At 41.3% G+C, this 14,295-nt stretch overlaps 1 protein-coding gene across 1 annotated transcript; it reads right to left on the bottom strand.

Moving 5' to 3' along the window:
* Window positions 1–1,706: 1,706 nt before the first annotated feature.
* Window positions 1,707–13,066, bottom strand: LOC121510776 (polyunsaturated fatty acid 5-lipoxygenase-like). Its single transcript, XM_041788994.1, has 14 exons — window positions 12,917–13,066; window positions 12,157–12,355; window positions 11,974–12,055; window positions 11,776–11,898; window positions 11,358–11,464; window positions 9,576–9,748; window positions 9,303–9,449; window positions 9,016–9,219; window positions 8,849–8,935; window positions 7,213–7,391; window positions 7,017–7,138; window positions 4,637–4,737; window positions 3,401–3,571; window positions 1,707–1,886 (listed from the first exon to the last, which is right to left on the bottom strand). The coding sequence occupies exons 1-14, from the start codon at window positions 13,064–13,066 to the stop codon at window positions 1,707–1,709; spliced, it is 2,025 nt and encodes a 674-aa protein (XP_041644928.1).
* Window positions 13,067–14,295: the final 1,229 nt, after the last annotated feature.

Below are 14,295 nucleotides of genomic sequence, written 5' to 3'. Positions count from 1 at the left end.
ATTGCAAAGCTCCCATCTGAACCGTTTGGGCTGGTTAGAAAGTGACAGGACCAATCAGCGACGAGGGGCAGTGCTTTCAGGTGCAGCAGAGTCTTGAGGTAAACAAGCAGCAGCAAGAGCAGGTGTAGTTATGGAGGAAGAGATTAGCATGGACGCTGCTAAAGCGCCAGTTTTAGCAGAACTTGAAGACATTTCTTCGTTAATAGAAGAACAAAGAACAGCTGTGAGTTGTTTTCTTTTCAAAAATGACAAAAGTGGAGTACTTACATGTCTATAATCGCCATGTTTCGTTATTCCTCAGTAGCTGTGCATGGTCATAGCAGCTACACGTGTATTGTTGCTCTGATTGGCCCATAGAGATGTGACAGACAGAATGTTCACCCAATCACCCTCTGAGTTTTTTCAAAGCCTCTGCCTTTTCTCAAGCGTTTCTTATTGAAGCTTTCCCAGATGGGTGTGTGGAACAAATCCATCTGGCATCTCAGGTTATTGTTTTTCAATATCACTGAAAATATTTTAACGTTTAACCATATATTTATTGCATATTAACCTTTAGCGTTTTAGCATATAGTCTTTTTCAGTCAAAATAACCAGTCTCATTATTCAAACTATTTAATCAAAACACCCCTAATGTGCAAGCCCACAAAAATCAACACACCGCTCGTGCACGGTAAGTCCCAAAGCAATCAATCAATTAAACTAAACCGGACATCACCGCGTGCTCACATGAGCCAAGATTTCCCGATCGCGCTCTTAAACAATGTCACCGCTAACCAGAACACAAACAAACATGCCGATTATCCAAAATGTTCATAACACAGAGCTCAGCGCTTAGAAGTCCGTAACAACGTGATGCTCACGCCTGAGCCGGTGTTCACAGTTCATCAATTACTAAACAAAGCAGTTTTAAGTCCAGCGCTCTTACCGGCTGCCTCTTCGGTTTTTAGCACACATTCCTGCACAAGTCTCCAGCTGATGATCGCTCATCAGCCGCTGGGCGTCATGTCTCTGCTGCTCACCTGCAGCGTTCTCCTCCACCGGAAGCTGTCCCCCAGTTGTAGAGTCCCAGGTGCACTTGCACCCAGGAACAACTTTCCCCTTCCGGTTCAACTAACCTAATGTCTTTTAATGTCCTTCAAACACAAATTATAATAGTAAAAGAAGCTTTAGCTTTGACTTTTAGTCAAATAGTTTTAATTAACTTATTTATTTTACTTTTAAGGGTGTTTTTCAACTCTCTCTTTAGCTATTTCTTTGTTTTTAACATTTTTAAACGAAATAAAATATTAATTAACGACCTGAATTATTTCTTTCATTAACTTAAAGATACATGATCAAAAATCTGTGGTTTGACTTGACAATGTTCCAGGTGTTTTTTAGCATGCAACAACTTTCACAGTCTCTTCTTGACTCTGTCCTAATTTTTATGGAATATGTTGCAGGCATCAAATTCACATTATGTGTCTGCTAAAAAATGAGGAGCTTTTCAGCTTTAACATTAGATCTTGTCTTTGGCTAGGAATGATTTGGAAAGCAAATGTTTTTTATTTTTCACATTTTATTCAACACCCCAACGTTGTCAGTGTTGGGGTTTGTACACGAGTGGTGACTGCATTTTTTTTTTAATCAGCATGTTTGGGAAACTTCCAATCACATTAGGAAATATAAACACAGCAACTCTAACCACAATAAGAGTCTTGTGAATCTCAAGCTGCGACACTGTTTGGGATCTTATCAGGTGACATGTTGTAGTATGGGAGCTCCTTTCCATCGTTCCTCCTCCTGATGGAGCTGATTATCTCTTCCGCTTGCTTCCTGAACTTCTCCATGGCTGCCTTCACTGGCTTCTCTATGAAGTGTTCATCAGGGTACATCCCCAGGAACAGCTGCAGAGGGAGAGAGGGGAGAGGTGGCTGAGCCAAGAGGCACACAACAGAGGGAGTCAGACAGAAGAGGAGCTTCTTGGAGAATGAGAAATGCACAGCTGAGTAAGTACAGCACCTACAAAAGTATCCACCACCTTGGATGATTTACCCTTCTATTTATTTTATAAATCAAAGTAATGTCAAGTACATAAAATGTGTAATCTCTAATAAGTGACTGCATAAATATCCATCCCCTTCATGTCACCATTTAGTAGATCCACCTTTGGCTGCAATCATGGCACTGAGTCTGTGTGGATAGATCTCAATCAGGCTTGCACACTGCAGTTTTACACCAATCTTCTTTGCTAAACTGCTCAAGCTCTGTCAGGCTGCACAGGGTTCAGGCGGGACCAGCCCTTCTCCAGCCACAAATTTTCTATTGGGTCGAAGTCTGAGCTTCACCTTGTTATTCTCAAACCATTTCTGTGTAGCTTTAGCTGTATGCTTCACGTCATTGTCTTGCTGGAGAATAAAATCTTCTCCTAAGCCATAGTTCTCTTGCCGACTAAATAAGATTGTCCTCCAGGATTTTCCTATACTTTGCAGAAGTAATTTTACCCTCTACCTATACAAGACTTCCAGGGCTGGCTGCTGAGAAGCATCCCCACAGCATGATGCTGCCACCACTGTGCTGCCCAGTGGGGATGGTGTGTTTGTGGTTATGTGCCATGTTTGGTGTCTGCCAAACATAGTGTCTTGTCTGATGACCAAACCATTTGAGTCCCATCAGACCGAACAACTTTCTTCCACATGACCGTGGAGTTGCCTGCGTGCCTTATGGCAAATTCTAGTCCAGATTTAATGCATTTTTTTCAACAGTTGCTTTCTCTTTGATACTCTCCCATAAAGCTTTGACTGATGAAGAACCCAGCCACAGTTGTGTGCAGAGTCTCTCCTGTCTCAGCTGCTGAAGCTTGTAACTCCTTCAGAATAGTCATAGGTGTCTTAATGGCCTCTCTCATGTCTCTCCTTCTTGCACGGTCACTCAGTTTATGAGAACGGCCTGATCCAGGCAAATTTACTCTTACATTTTCTCTGAATGGGTTGGAGTGCTCTTTTGTCTTCATGGTGTAATGGTAGCCAGTAATACTGATTAACCAGTGACTGGGCCTTCCAGACACAGGTGTCTTTATACTAGTATCACTTGAGACACATTCACTGCACTCAGGGGATCCCTGTCTCACTAATTGTGAGACTGCTAGCACAAACTGTCTGGACCTCTGTTGAATTAGGTCAGTCACTTTAAAGGGGATAAGTATTTATGAAGTCACTTATTTTGCATTAAATATTTTCATTTAATTGTACTTACTTTTTAAAGAGTATTTTTCTGCTTTGTCATAAAAGCCAAATTATATTGACTATGATTGATTTACAAAATCAACAAAACGATGAAACATCCAAAGCACTGAAAACATTTCATAGGCATTGTATACAAATGGGTTCTGTTATTTGGGAATTGAGTTCCCTCTCTGTACCTCGTTCTCCTGGTACTGACTGACGGCAAAGACGGTCCCAAGGTGCCAGCTGCATCGTCCTCGATCAGGGAGACTCTCAAGGATCAAGTTCATATCAGCCAAACCCTTCCGATTAGGTGGAGGTTTCCGCATGGTTGGTGGAGCATTGGGAATCCAGGAGTACCAGTCATACTACACAAGGGACACAAAGATGGAGTAAGTAGTACATTTCAAACATTTAGAGAATAGTGAAACAGCAATGGATCTATGTACAATTTAACAGCAACTTCTAAAGCAATTGAACCAGATACATGGTTCATTTTTAATTTTTTTTATTTAAAAAGAAGAAAAGAAAATTAGGATTTCACTTAATAACTAGAAAAGCACTCAGAGAGCGCAGTCCTCCACCATCAGCCCTGTCTCCTAATAGTAATGAATCCTTTAAAAACATTCCTGAATTCAGACCGTGATCCGGATCACTCCCAAAATGTAATTTGCCGATTACTCCCTTCCCAGGGGGTGGAGACACGATGAGGCAAAGCACTGGCTCCGCTATGTGTGGACTGTCATGGTGAAAGCACCCATGGTCTCACCGGACGACTGACAGTCATGGCAGAGGGTGAATATTCCTCTATTCCTCCCAGCATTGTGAGTATTCTCACTACAATCGTCTTTCTCCCTGTTACACTCTGACTCGTCTCCTCGACCGGGCGTGTGTCTTTCAAACTCGATAAACTCCAAAACTTTGAATAAGTTACTCATGTCTGCCATCTCCTGGTGTAAAGTGGTGACAGCGCAGACCTCTACCATTAGCCCTATCTCCCAATAGTATAGAATCCTTTAAAAAATTCCTGGATCCAGATCTGGATCTGGATCAGTCCCAAAAGCTAATCAGTTTTTCCTAATGCCATTTCTGACATTTTCTGAAAATTTCATCAAAATCCATCCATAACTTTTTGAGTTATGTTGCTGACAAACAAACAAACAAACCCAACCAATCACATAACCTCCTTGGTGGAGGTAAATAAAGTGATCGAATGATTTGTGTTTTTACACAAGTCACAACTTTAATTACTTAATCATGAAGCCTCACACTGAAACGTTTCCATAAACAGTGAATACATGGTCACAAGTATGTAAACTGCATAAAAACTAATCATCAAGAATTAATTTGCAATGTTATTGTCTTTTATTAGATTATTTCCTGTTAGGAACAGTCCAAGAACATAGCAGTAATATTATGTAGCCATCACTCACCTGTCCAAAGTTAACAGCTGCATGTTGAGCTGAGGCAGTGAACACAATGACAGTCAGATATTCCATCAGCTCCTCTCGGGATTTCAGAGACCTGGGAAACTCTGTGCACAGATTTAGATGTACAGAAATAAGAATGGGCTGAAAGATTCACATGAAAGTACCTTGTTATTTAACAAGCCTTTTACAAGGATAGAGGAAAGAGAAGAGGATTTCAACACAGGAGCACTATTAGTGACATCCCCCTCTGACTCATCTGGCCTCCTGTCTTCAATCTCAAACCATTCATTGATGGCAGAGCAATTACTAGTCCTTTTATGGCCACCATCCCGAAGTGGTGAGGTGCATGTCCCTGAAACTTGGGGCTGTGTTGTTTGGGGCACTAGCCTTAGTAGGGTTTCCAAATGGAAACTTGTCATGGGGGAGGGTCCTAACCACAAGCAATTCAAAAGAACCCTATGAAGTGGAATAATCAGAAGCTATCTCTCCTGGAGTATGGAGACTGGGGCGACCCTCTAGAGCCAGATCTTGGAGGGGATACTTGTTGGTGAGAATAATGCCCTGGAAAGGCTCAGGTTATAATCAGCCTAAAATAAACAACATGGAGCTGATGCTTTGTGGCTCATAGCAGAAGATCCTTTGTCAAGGAAGCCAAAGCAGCCAGAGCTGCTGTAGGAGGTAGGGCACTATACGCTAGAAATATTTGGGCTTGTGTCTGTGCACAGTTTTGGTTCGGAAAGGTGGATGACAGGAAACTTGTCAGGAAGTTTGGGGATGCACTCATTCCTAGCTGGTATGGGGATATGTATAAGACACAAACTGAGCACTGTTGAGTTTGGGTATCACACTTGTGAACAAGGGGATTGCATTTCTGCAAATGCAAGTTGTGGAGAGGAAGTTTTATAATAAGGGCCCAAGCAGTGCATGGATATCATTGGAGTTCCTAAGTCTAAAGGATTATCACTTTTTTTAAATCTTTCATTGGACTTTTGAGGACCTCAGCATGCTCAAAAAGTCATGAATGTTTTCAGATGTGCCAGGTCTTGCAAAAAGAGATTTTGTGGGTTTTAAGGAGTGTTTGGTGTAATGCAGTACAAAGTAATGTGTTACTGTGATCATGTTATATTTTTCTTTAAAGGTAGTGCAAGAGGTTACTGCTGTTAAATTTGTAATCACATTACTTTTGCTCTCAAATTATATATATACTGGTGTTACCACAAATCTGTCATCTAAGTGTAAATAAGAGCACGGGAAATAAAATCAAGCACCCCTTTTAATGCTCTTTCACACAACAATCACTTATTCCGGTGACTGACACATCAGCTCAAGTCCATGGACGAGGTAGAGGAAAACAAAGACATCTTTAGATGCGTGGGGATATGAACACTACTTTGGATTTGTTGCACAAAAGGAGAAGAATTTGAGGGTGAAGAGGCTAGAAAGAACTCTCCTCTGCATTGAACTCAACATCAAATATTTCAAAACATCTGCAAAGGCAGAAAACTCACACAAAGCTAGAAGCTAAAGACCCCCGAGTCATGCTCAAGATAACTGCATGAAGCTGATACCAAGTTCAATTTTCAACATCAGCCACTGGTAACCACAAAAGCTGAGATAAATAGGCTTGTGGCGGCATATATGGTGGGGGAAATGTTACATAATGTAGCCTAGTTCTCGACATATTTTTCTACTAAGTGCCGTTTGGTCTGATTTTCACAACTAAGCTGTCATCTTTTTTGTATTAAAGAGCAGAACGGAGAGATTTGGTATGTGTGTGCTTCATTAGAATAAGGATTTGTGCTAATTGTAGGGTTATGTAGAATTATCAGGAGCCAGTGACTTAATTAACATGACTTGTCTTAACATAACACATTTCAGACATACTCAACTGCTGACTGTCTTCTGGTGGAGCACATATACACTAGGTCCCGTCTCACAGCATCACTACTTGTGTTGACATCCCTCACGTATCCTTACGCCTTTTACTGCGTAAAATAGTTTCAATACATCCCACTCATTTGGGATTAGGGAAGGTTTAGCATTGTATTTTTCATGAGTAATTAAGCTACAGAATTCTTGGGTGAAAAGGTGTAATACAAAAAATAATGTAGCTTTTAGTGGGATTGGTCACTTTTAGCTGTGAGTTGCTAAGTAATATAATTCAATACTTTTTAAAGAAAGTAACTAGTTATTAGTAATGGGTTACTTTTAAGAGTAACTACCCTAACAATGGTTTAAAGCCCCCTCCTATAATGGTTTCAGATTTATGTATTTGGTTGGTAAATGTGGCTTGACATGCTGTACAACAAAGTCTTTTTGATGATGGTATGATGCTAAAGGAAAGGTGATAAAATAGGGTGTTTGTGCTGTAATATGAACCCACCACAGTGGCTGAAGTCCTGCATACCAAAGGTGCAAACATCTTTCACAAAAGCCTGGATTTCTGCATCTTTCTGCACTGTCTCATCACTCTTGTAGTAGATGTTCACCACATCAGACACAAAACTGTCAGAAAGAGAAAAGGACAGCAGTCACGTGTAGAGAATTCCCTTCAAATTGCTGTACAAGCTCTTCCTCACCTCTTGATGGCATCCCACACTCTGTAGCCGTCGTCTCTGTAGAAGTATAAGGGCAGCTCATCTTTATTATCCATGCCTCGGGACTTGATCATGTCCGGGAAGCACAGAGACCTGAAGGTTAGGGACTTCATGCTCTTCTGAATCATTTGGATTTGGCCGCCCCCACCTGAAGAGTTTGCCTTTAATACGGATGGAAGACAGCCAGTATCAACTCACGTGTCGCTTATTGTTGATGCAGTGAGACTTTTTATTTCCATTTGAGTGAGGTTGAGGGACCAGAACTATGGCTGAACTTGACCCTTTTCTATTGCCATGTGTATGTATTTCGTTGTTCTAATTTATAAGTTACATTCTGCTCCTTTGTCTACCTATTTATCGATCATCTATCTATTTGTCAGACACATGACCATCGACTGAAAGAGGGGCATTATTGTCCCAAATTGGAAGGGAAAGGCTGATGTGTGAGAATGTAACTACTGCAGGTGTATGACTCTTCTTTCAGTGCAGGACAGGGTTCTTGCACTGATACTGTACCTCTGACCAGGATCCATGATCCACTGCTCCAAAGTCAGGCTTTGCACCTAAGATGTCTACAGTAGGCCGCATCCTGGCACTTCCGATCTACACTGAGCGCTTCCAGAAATTCAATAGAGGATTGCTGGCAGCCATGTTGACTTCCAGAAGGCATTCGACTTGGTGAGTAGAGATGCTCTCTGGAGGATTCTGGGGCTCAGCAGGTTCAGCTGATGTCTGGCCTATATTCTGGTACAAAGAGTGCTGTGAAACGTGGTGGCATCACCTCTGACTTCTTCCCAGCTGATTCTGGAGTAAGGCATGGGTGCGTCTTAACCCTTACCCTCTTCAGTACATGATAATTCCGATCCAATCTGGACTTCGCTGATGATGCTGTAATTCTTGTGGATACTGTGGATCTCTTAACTTGTTGAGTGAGAAGGCTGAATCGTTGGGAGTGCACGCTTCCTGGGCTGAAACAAAGATCCAGGCATTCAAGGATGCCTTGGATCTGTGTCAAATCAGTGTCTGTGAATGATGAGAGACAGGAAGTTGTAGAGCAGTTCACCTGCCATGGCAGCGCTTACTGTGAGGCTTAGATCAGCACTGCCATGGCTCGGGCTGGCACAAGGGGTTCACTAGGCAAGGTGGTGTGGCGCACACTGTATCTGAGCATGTAAACAAAAGTCAGATTCATTCTATTCTTGGTCCTTCTGGTCTCGCTATACTTTTGTTAGGTCTGGATGCTGACTGATGGCCACAGGTGCATCTTTGGATATTGTGGGCGAGACCGTGTGTCTAATGCTGATGTGCTCAGGAGAGGAGGGATGGAAAGGGTCTGCTCCTGGATATGGGAGTGGCAGCCGTGTTCCTATGGGTGTGCTTTCCCGGGCCTGATCCTCACTGCATACTGGGTGCCCAGGACCTGGTGGGTAGGGCGTCGAGACAGTTGCATGCGTTGTGCAGGGATCAACTAGTAAGATACCTAGAGAGGTGGGGCATGAGCCTAGATGATGGACATCCTGAGGCCAGAGAAGTACAGGACCAAGGTTCACGTGGCAAGTTACCTAAATGGCATATACTCCCATATATATTACCTGACCTATCCTTTTGTTAGACCCACCTTGTCAAAGAGGCCATGTTTACAGATGAGTTGCTCTCTGACCCTGGTGTTGATAGCGATGGTGAAACGAACATGTGGGATGAGGAGCTAGAAGAAGACACATCAATCTGTCAACCATAAATCATCAGTTTAACAACAAATCAATGAATGACTCAGATGTTTTTTACCTTGAACATGGGGTGAACAGCAGGGAGCTGCCTGTACATAGCAATAGCAAACACCTCAGAAATCAGATGAGTCCTGAGCAGGTGTGTGATGACCTGGTGGTACTGGAAGTCAGACGAACGGACCCACATCTTAGCTAGCAGCCAGTCCAGTGGACTGTCAGTGGGCAGGAAGATTGGCGTGTCTTTTCCTGGAGTCTGACCAAGCTGCAGAAGAAAGTTATTGATGAGAAATGAACTTCAAAACATGTCAAAAGATGTTTCCCTCCTTGTGTGACATGTCTCTGTACCTGTATGGCGATGGGTAGGATCACGTTCTCCGTGTTCTTGTAGAGCAGACAGATGGGAGCTGCCACGTACTGCAGTGTGCACGGGTCTGTGTCATTAGCACCAATGCCATCTAACACCTTGTAGTCAACTATGTAGATGTTACCTGCCTGATGAAGACAGATCTGTGTTTAAACGTGGACCATAAGGCGCATTGTAATTGTAACTAACTTTTAATGTTTTATGGTTAGGTTAAAATTTTTATATCAAATTTCAGTAGAAGCAGACAATTGTACCTTCATTTCTTGCTCCAGGGTCATCTTTCGCTCCAGACTGTCTGAAACCATCTCATGGGTGACAGGAAACTTCTCCGGAAGTTTGGTGCACTTTCGGATCATAACAGGGTTGCAGCCATTCAGGAACTGGTACCCAAACAGGAAGTCCTCCTTCCAGTGTTGCATCACATACTCTAGACAATGATTTAAAGATATATTATTACATTTTTCACTTGTGTACTACTAGAGTCAAACGAATATATAGATGATAGAATTGTTAAACTAAAAATGTTATTGTTATTTAGTTGGCAAATGACAAACTGAAACAACTAAATAGTCCTTTTTCACACATAACCAAAAAACTTTGTATTTTGTATGGCCTTGTTTGGCCCTGATAAGAGCCTGCATTCTTGCTTGCATTGTTTTTCTGTACTTTTCCACAGTCTCTTGAGTTATTAAGTTCCAAATAATTCCTTGCTGTTCCCACATACTTACTTTAGATGAAACCTTTGTATGATCAATCTTTGAATCTACTGAATCCTAAATTTGTTTAATAGAATTCAAATCCAGACTTTGACTTGGCCAGTCCATCACTCCAGATTCCTTCTTCTAGCTCTAATAGTCTCTGCTGTCACAGCTTTGAAGTATGAATGGGGTCATTGGCTTGTTGATCAGATTCATTCTATAAGATGCTCTTCTTCATGATACCGTTCACGGCAATGCATCTGGCATCAAAACGTTCTCCTGCTTTTGAAGTGAAGAGTTCAACTTTGGACTCGTCTGTCCAGAGCAAATCTGAGGCATTTCTGGACGTTTGCAGGCCTCAATAATGGCCTCTTAGCAGCTCTTCTTCCCTCTAAGCTTTGTTCCCAGTTGTCTGCTCCTGGTCATTCTGGAGACTTTCTCAGACTCTGATCTAGAAGTATTCATCTCTACCTGAAGATCAGCAGTGCTCTTCCTTCTGTCTCTAGTACCTAAAATCTTGAGGCCTCTGACATCTGCTTCACTTAACTTTGGTTTCCTGCTTCTTCTTCTTGGCACATTTTGTAAGTACCAGTCTTGGCAGTTGACTCCAAAGCTTACTCGACCATACTGTGAGAATACCTTGTCTTTCCTCTGTCTCAGAGACCATCCAGCATAATGAAGTGCTTTAATGCAGAATCTTTCACTTACAGTGAGCTCTCAGCGTTTTACCATTTTGAACCGGAATGAGTAATATTAAACTAATTCACCTTTTTATACCCAAATTTGAGCCGACTGGGCCTCTCTGAGAGGTCAGACATTAATCAAGCATGGCATTAAAGCACTAATAATTTTCTGTTCAGGAATGACTATGAATAACTTTAATTTGGCATCTTAATCAAGAAATAATAATGTGCTCTTATACTATTTTTTTCTGGGTTTTTTTTTTATAAGCACTTCATGGATAACAATAACAATCATATTTTAGCATTATGAAGTATTATAAACATAATTTTGGTTAAAGAGCTTCTACAAACAGATATATAAAATGTAAAAAAAAATACATTTATGGCAATTACCAATGCTGTTAATTTAGAGCAGCTATGGCATATACCTTACATCGGGTGGTAGTCTAATAAATTTGTTAAGCACTGGATATATACTGTGTATATATATATATATATATATATATATATATATGGGTATAAATACACACACACACACACACACACACACACATTGGAGCCTCTAAAATCTGCATGCACTAATGCATAGAGTCTGTCAGTCCTTGTATAAACATAAATCGCATTTTCACATACATAGATTTCAAAAGAAGCTCACCTGAGTTTGTGTTTTTGATTCTCACAAAGATTTTCTCAAATTCCCCAAAGTTGCTCCAGGAGGACTGGAACATGTGCATGAACTGGTTCACATACAGGCTCCCTATCCTGCAATTACATAATTATTCTTATCATAATTCTCAACATTGTAAAATTCATCCTCATGATCACTGACATCTATTCACTATCTCTGTATCAATACCAAGCTAATTATTTTAAAACATGCAAATATTCCTGTCTTCCTTTAAGTTAGCTCCTAATAGAGGCATCACAAAGTCTCAGATTTTCTGCCAGACTTCTGGCAATGTCACCAGAAAATGTTTGCAACCAAAACCACCTCTTATTTAAACAAAATTATAAAAACCACTCCACTGATCCACATGCAGTCAAACCCTTCTGCTGTAAGAGGGAGGACATACGCCTTGCTGAAGTTTAGAAGGAAATCCACTTCCTTCTCACTATCAAAAAGGACGTCCCGGGGTAAATCGCCGTATCTGTCAGCATCTATGCTCATTGGAAAGCCAGGCTGCCACTCTTTCCATCTGTGGAAGAGAGCAGAGATGTAAGGGCACATCCTTGGATACATATAACCACTTACAGTGTATGAATGAAGTTACCTGTAAGTTTCCCTCCTCAGATCCAGCTCTTTCTGTCTGTGCTCCTTCATCAAGCTGATCTTATCATCCTGGGGCAGACGAGCTGCAACAGACACAAGACAAAGTGAGTGACAGGGGAGATTCTGATGAAAAAGAAGAATATGCTTTACAAGTACAGGAAGGTTTCAGAAGACTAATTTCTACCTCTTCCATCTCGCAGCACCACCTCCTTGTTGTCCACCAGCCAGCGATAGCAGGGGAACTCCACGTAGTCTCCAGACGGGGTATGAACTGCAATGTACCTGCAGTACCAGTCATCCTGCACCCAGTACTTCTTCTTCTCAATCTTCACCAGCACAATGTCACCCAGGTTCTCCTCGATGCTCAGGCAATAGGAGTTCTTCTGCAAATGTCATATTTTGAGAAAAAAAAAACGTGTGGCTAGGTTAAATTTATATTCACGATATTTGCCCTGAGGTGAATTGGCCCATCACATTTGGCAGGTTGTTTCATCCAAACCTGCGCCCAAGGTGTAGGTGTGGTTATTCGGTTAAAAACAAACTTGTTTAAACATGCATTAGAGTTATCATCCTGCTCTTTAACACACTATTTGCTGTGTATACTGTATCTGGGATCTGTGTGGAGGCTTTATGTTTTCATACTGTCCATCAATCTACATGCACATCCATGCCATCCTTGTCAACCAAATATCTCAGGAACACTTTGACAGATTTTCTTCAAACTTGACTGTTTACTCTAACTCATGATTGCATTTAAAAGTGAAGGTCAAACAGAGGCCAAAGTGCCTTGTAGTTAGCCCTTGTTTATAACATCTCTCTGAATCACACTTGTGATTGCATTATTGTCCCTATTAGCATTCTCTGTATATTGTGTTGGTGTAAATGTCTTTCTGGCTGTTTTCTGAAAAAAAAAAAAAAAACTAACAAGTGTTTTAACAACTTACCGCTCCTTTCTCAAAGTCATTGTATTGAGGTTTGTCCAGCAGTGTCCTCTTGCTGCATCCCTCAGTGCCCACTAGTGTGATGTAGACATAGCTATCTGTACCTGCAAACAACTGGCTCCCTGTAGACACAGTCACTGTGTAACAAGGCATGGTGCTCCAAAATTGTTCAGAATTCATAAAATAATTCAAATCCTCTAGGTACTGGTCCTTCTATGGCCAAGAAAAGTTTCACACTGAGTCTCTTTCAATGCTGCAGTTCTTCCTCTTTTTTACTCAGCACTGTCTTCTCAGGTGCTTTAAAGTAAGACACTATATTTCTTTTACTCGTGTGTCTTCCAAATAACCACCAAGAAATTATGTAAGAATACGGAAGAGGGAGGTGCAAGGCACCGGAAAAGTTCTCACCTTTCAGTGACATGCCACTGTCATGCTCTTAATTAGGTCTGATTGGACGGATCGACCTGTTATAACAGCAGGCACAGTGCCAATGAAGGTAGGGAGAGGAGAAAATGGGTTTGTTCTTAAACATGCAGTTGATAATGCATGATAATTTGAGTCTTTTAAATAATATGTTTTTAACAATACTTTGTCCTTTATGTTAAAAATTCAAAGAATCAAGTTTATAACATTGTTTCATAGGACTGTCTAAATTTGACCAAAATTAGACTGTGTGCAGGAGTTTTCAGGCTTTTTTTTTTCAACTGAATTGAAGTTTAAAATTCTAAACAGTTAAGTCATGTTAATCAAAGCAGAATGCAGTGATTTTTTAGAAACACAATATTACATACAATTGCAATCAAAATCACAACACCATTGCAAATCAGGGTTATCGTCGAAATGTGTAGACTTTCTGCTTTTTCAATGAACAAATCAAACAAAAGGAATAAAAAAGCTCAACACACCTAATGCTTCAAATAGTTTCCCCAAATTCAGCTGATTATAATGACCTCTCCACTCTCATTTAATTCAACCCTTTCATGGCGAGCATCTTTAATAGCGCACCCTTTTACTTCCATGACCTGCTGCGAATGAGATGCAGAGCCAGAAACCAGCTCCTGACAGTGTTCCTTAGGGGATCTTGGCCCATTCCTCATGTGCAATGGCCTCCAGTTCAGTAATATTCTTGGGTCTGTATGCTGCAACCACCTTCTTCAAATCCCACTAGAGATTCTCTAAAGGGTTCAAGTCAGGCGACTGTGATGGCCATTGTAGAATCTTCCAGGACTTCTTCTGCACCCAAGGCTTGGTGGAATTTGAGGCTTGGGATCATTGCCCTGTTGAAAAGTCCAATGATGCACAAGCTTCAGTTTCCTCACAGACGGCATCGCTGTTCCTCCTAGGATGTGCGGATACTTTAATGAATCCATCTTACCTTCCAC

This window comes from Cheilinus undulatus, linkage group 6 (assembly GCF_018320785.1).
Source record: "Cheilinus undulatus linkage group 6, ASM1832078v1, whole genome shotgun sequence".
NCBI classification, from domain to species: Eukaryota; Metazoa; Chordata; class Actinopteri; order Labriformes; family Labridae; genus Cheilinus; species Cheilinus undulatus.
The sequence above is the reverse complement of the archived record's forward strand: the minus strand, read 5'-3'. Positions and strand labels throughout refer to the sequence as shown.

Bases quoted from the DNA above. Each gene is read 5' to 3' on its own strand.
- LOC121510776 (XM_041788994.1), bottom strand. From the start codon at position 13,066: ATGCCTTGTTACACAGTGACTGTGTCTACAGGGAGCCAGTTGTTTGCA. The intron at 11,899-11,973 runs GTAACTTCATTC...TCTCTTCCACAG, and splicing joins CTGAGGAGGGAAACTTACAG to ATGGAAAGAGTGGCAGCCTG. The intron at 3,572-4,636 runs GTGAGTGATGGC...TCCCTTGTGTAG, and splicing joins CAGCTGTTAACTTTGGACAG to TATGACTGGTACTCCTGGAT.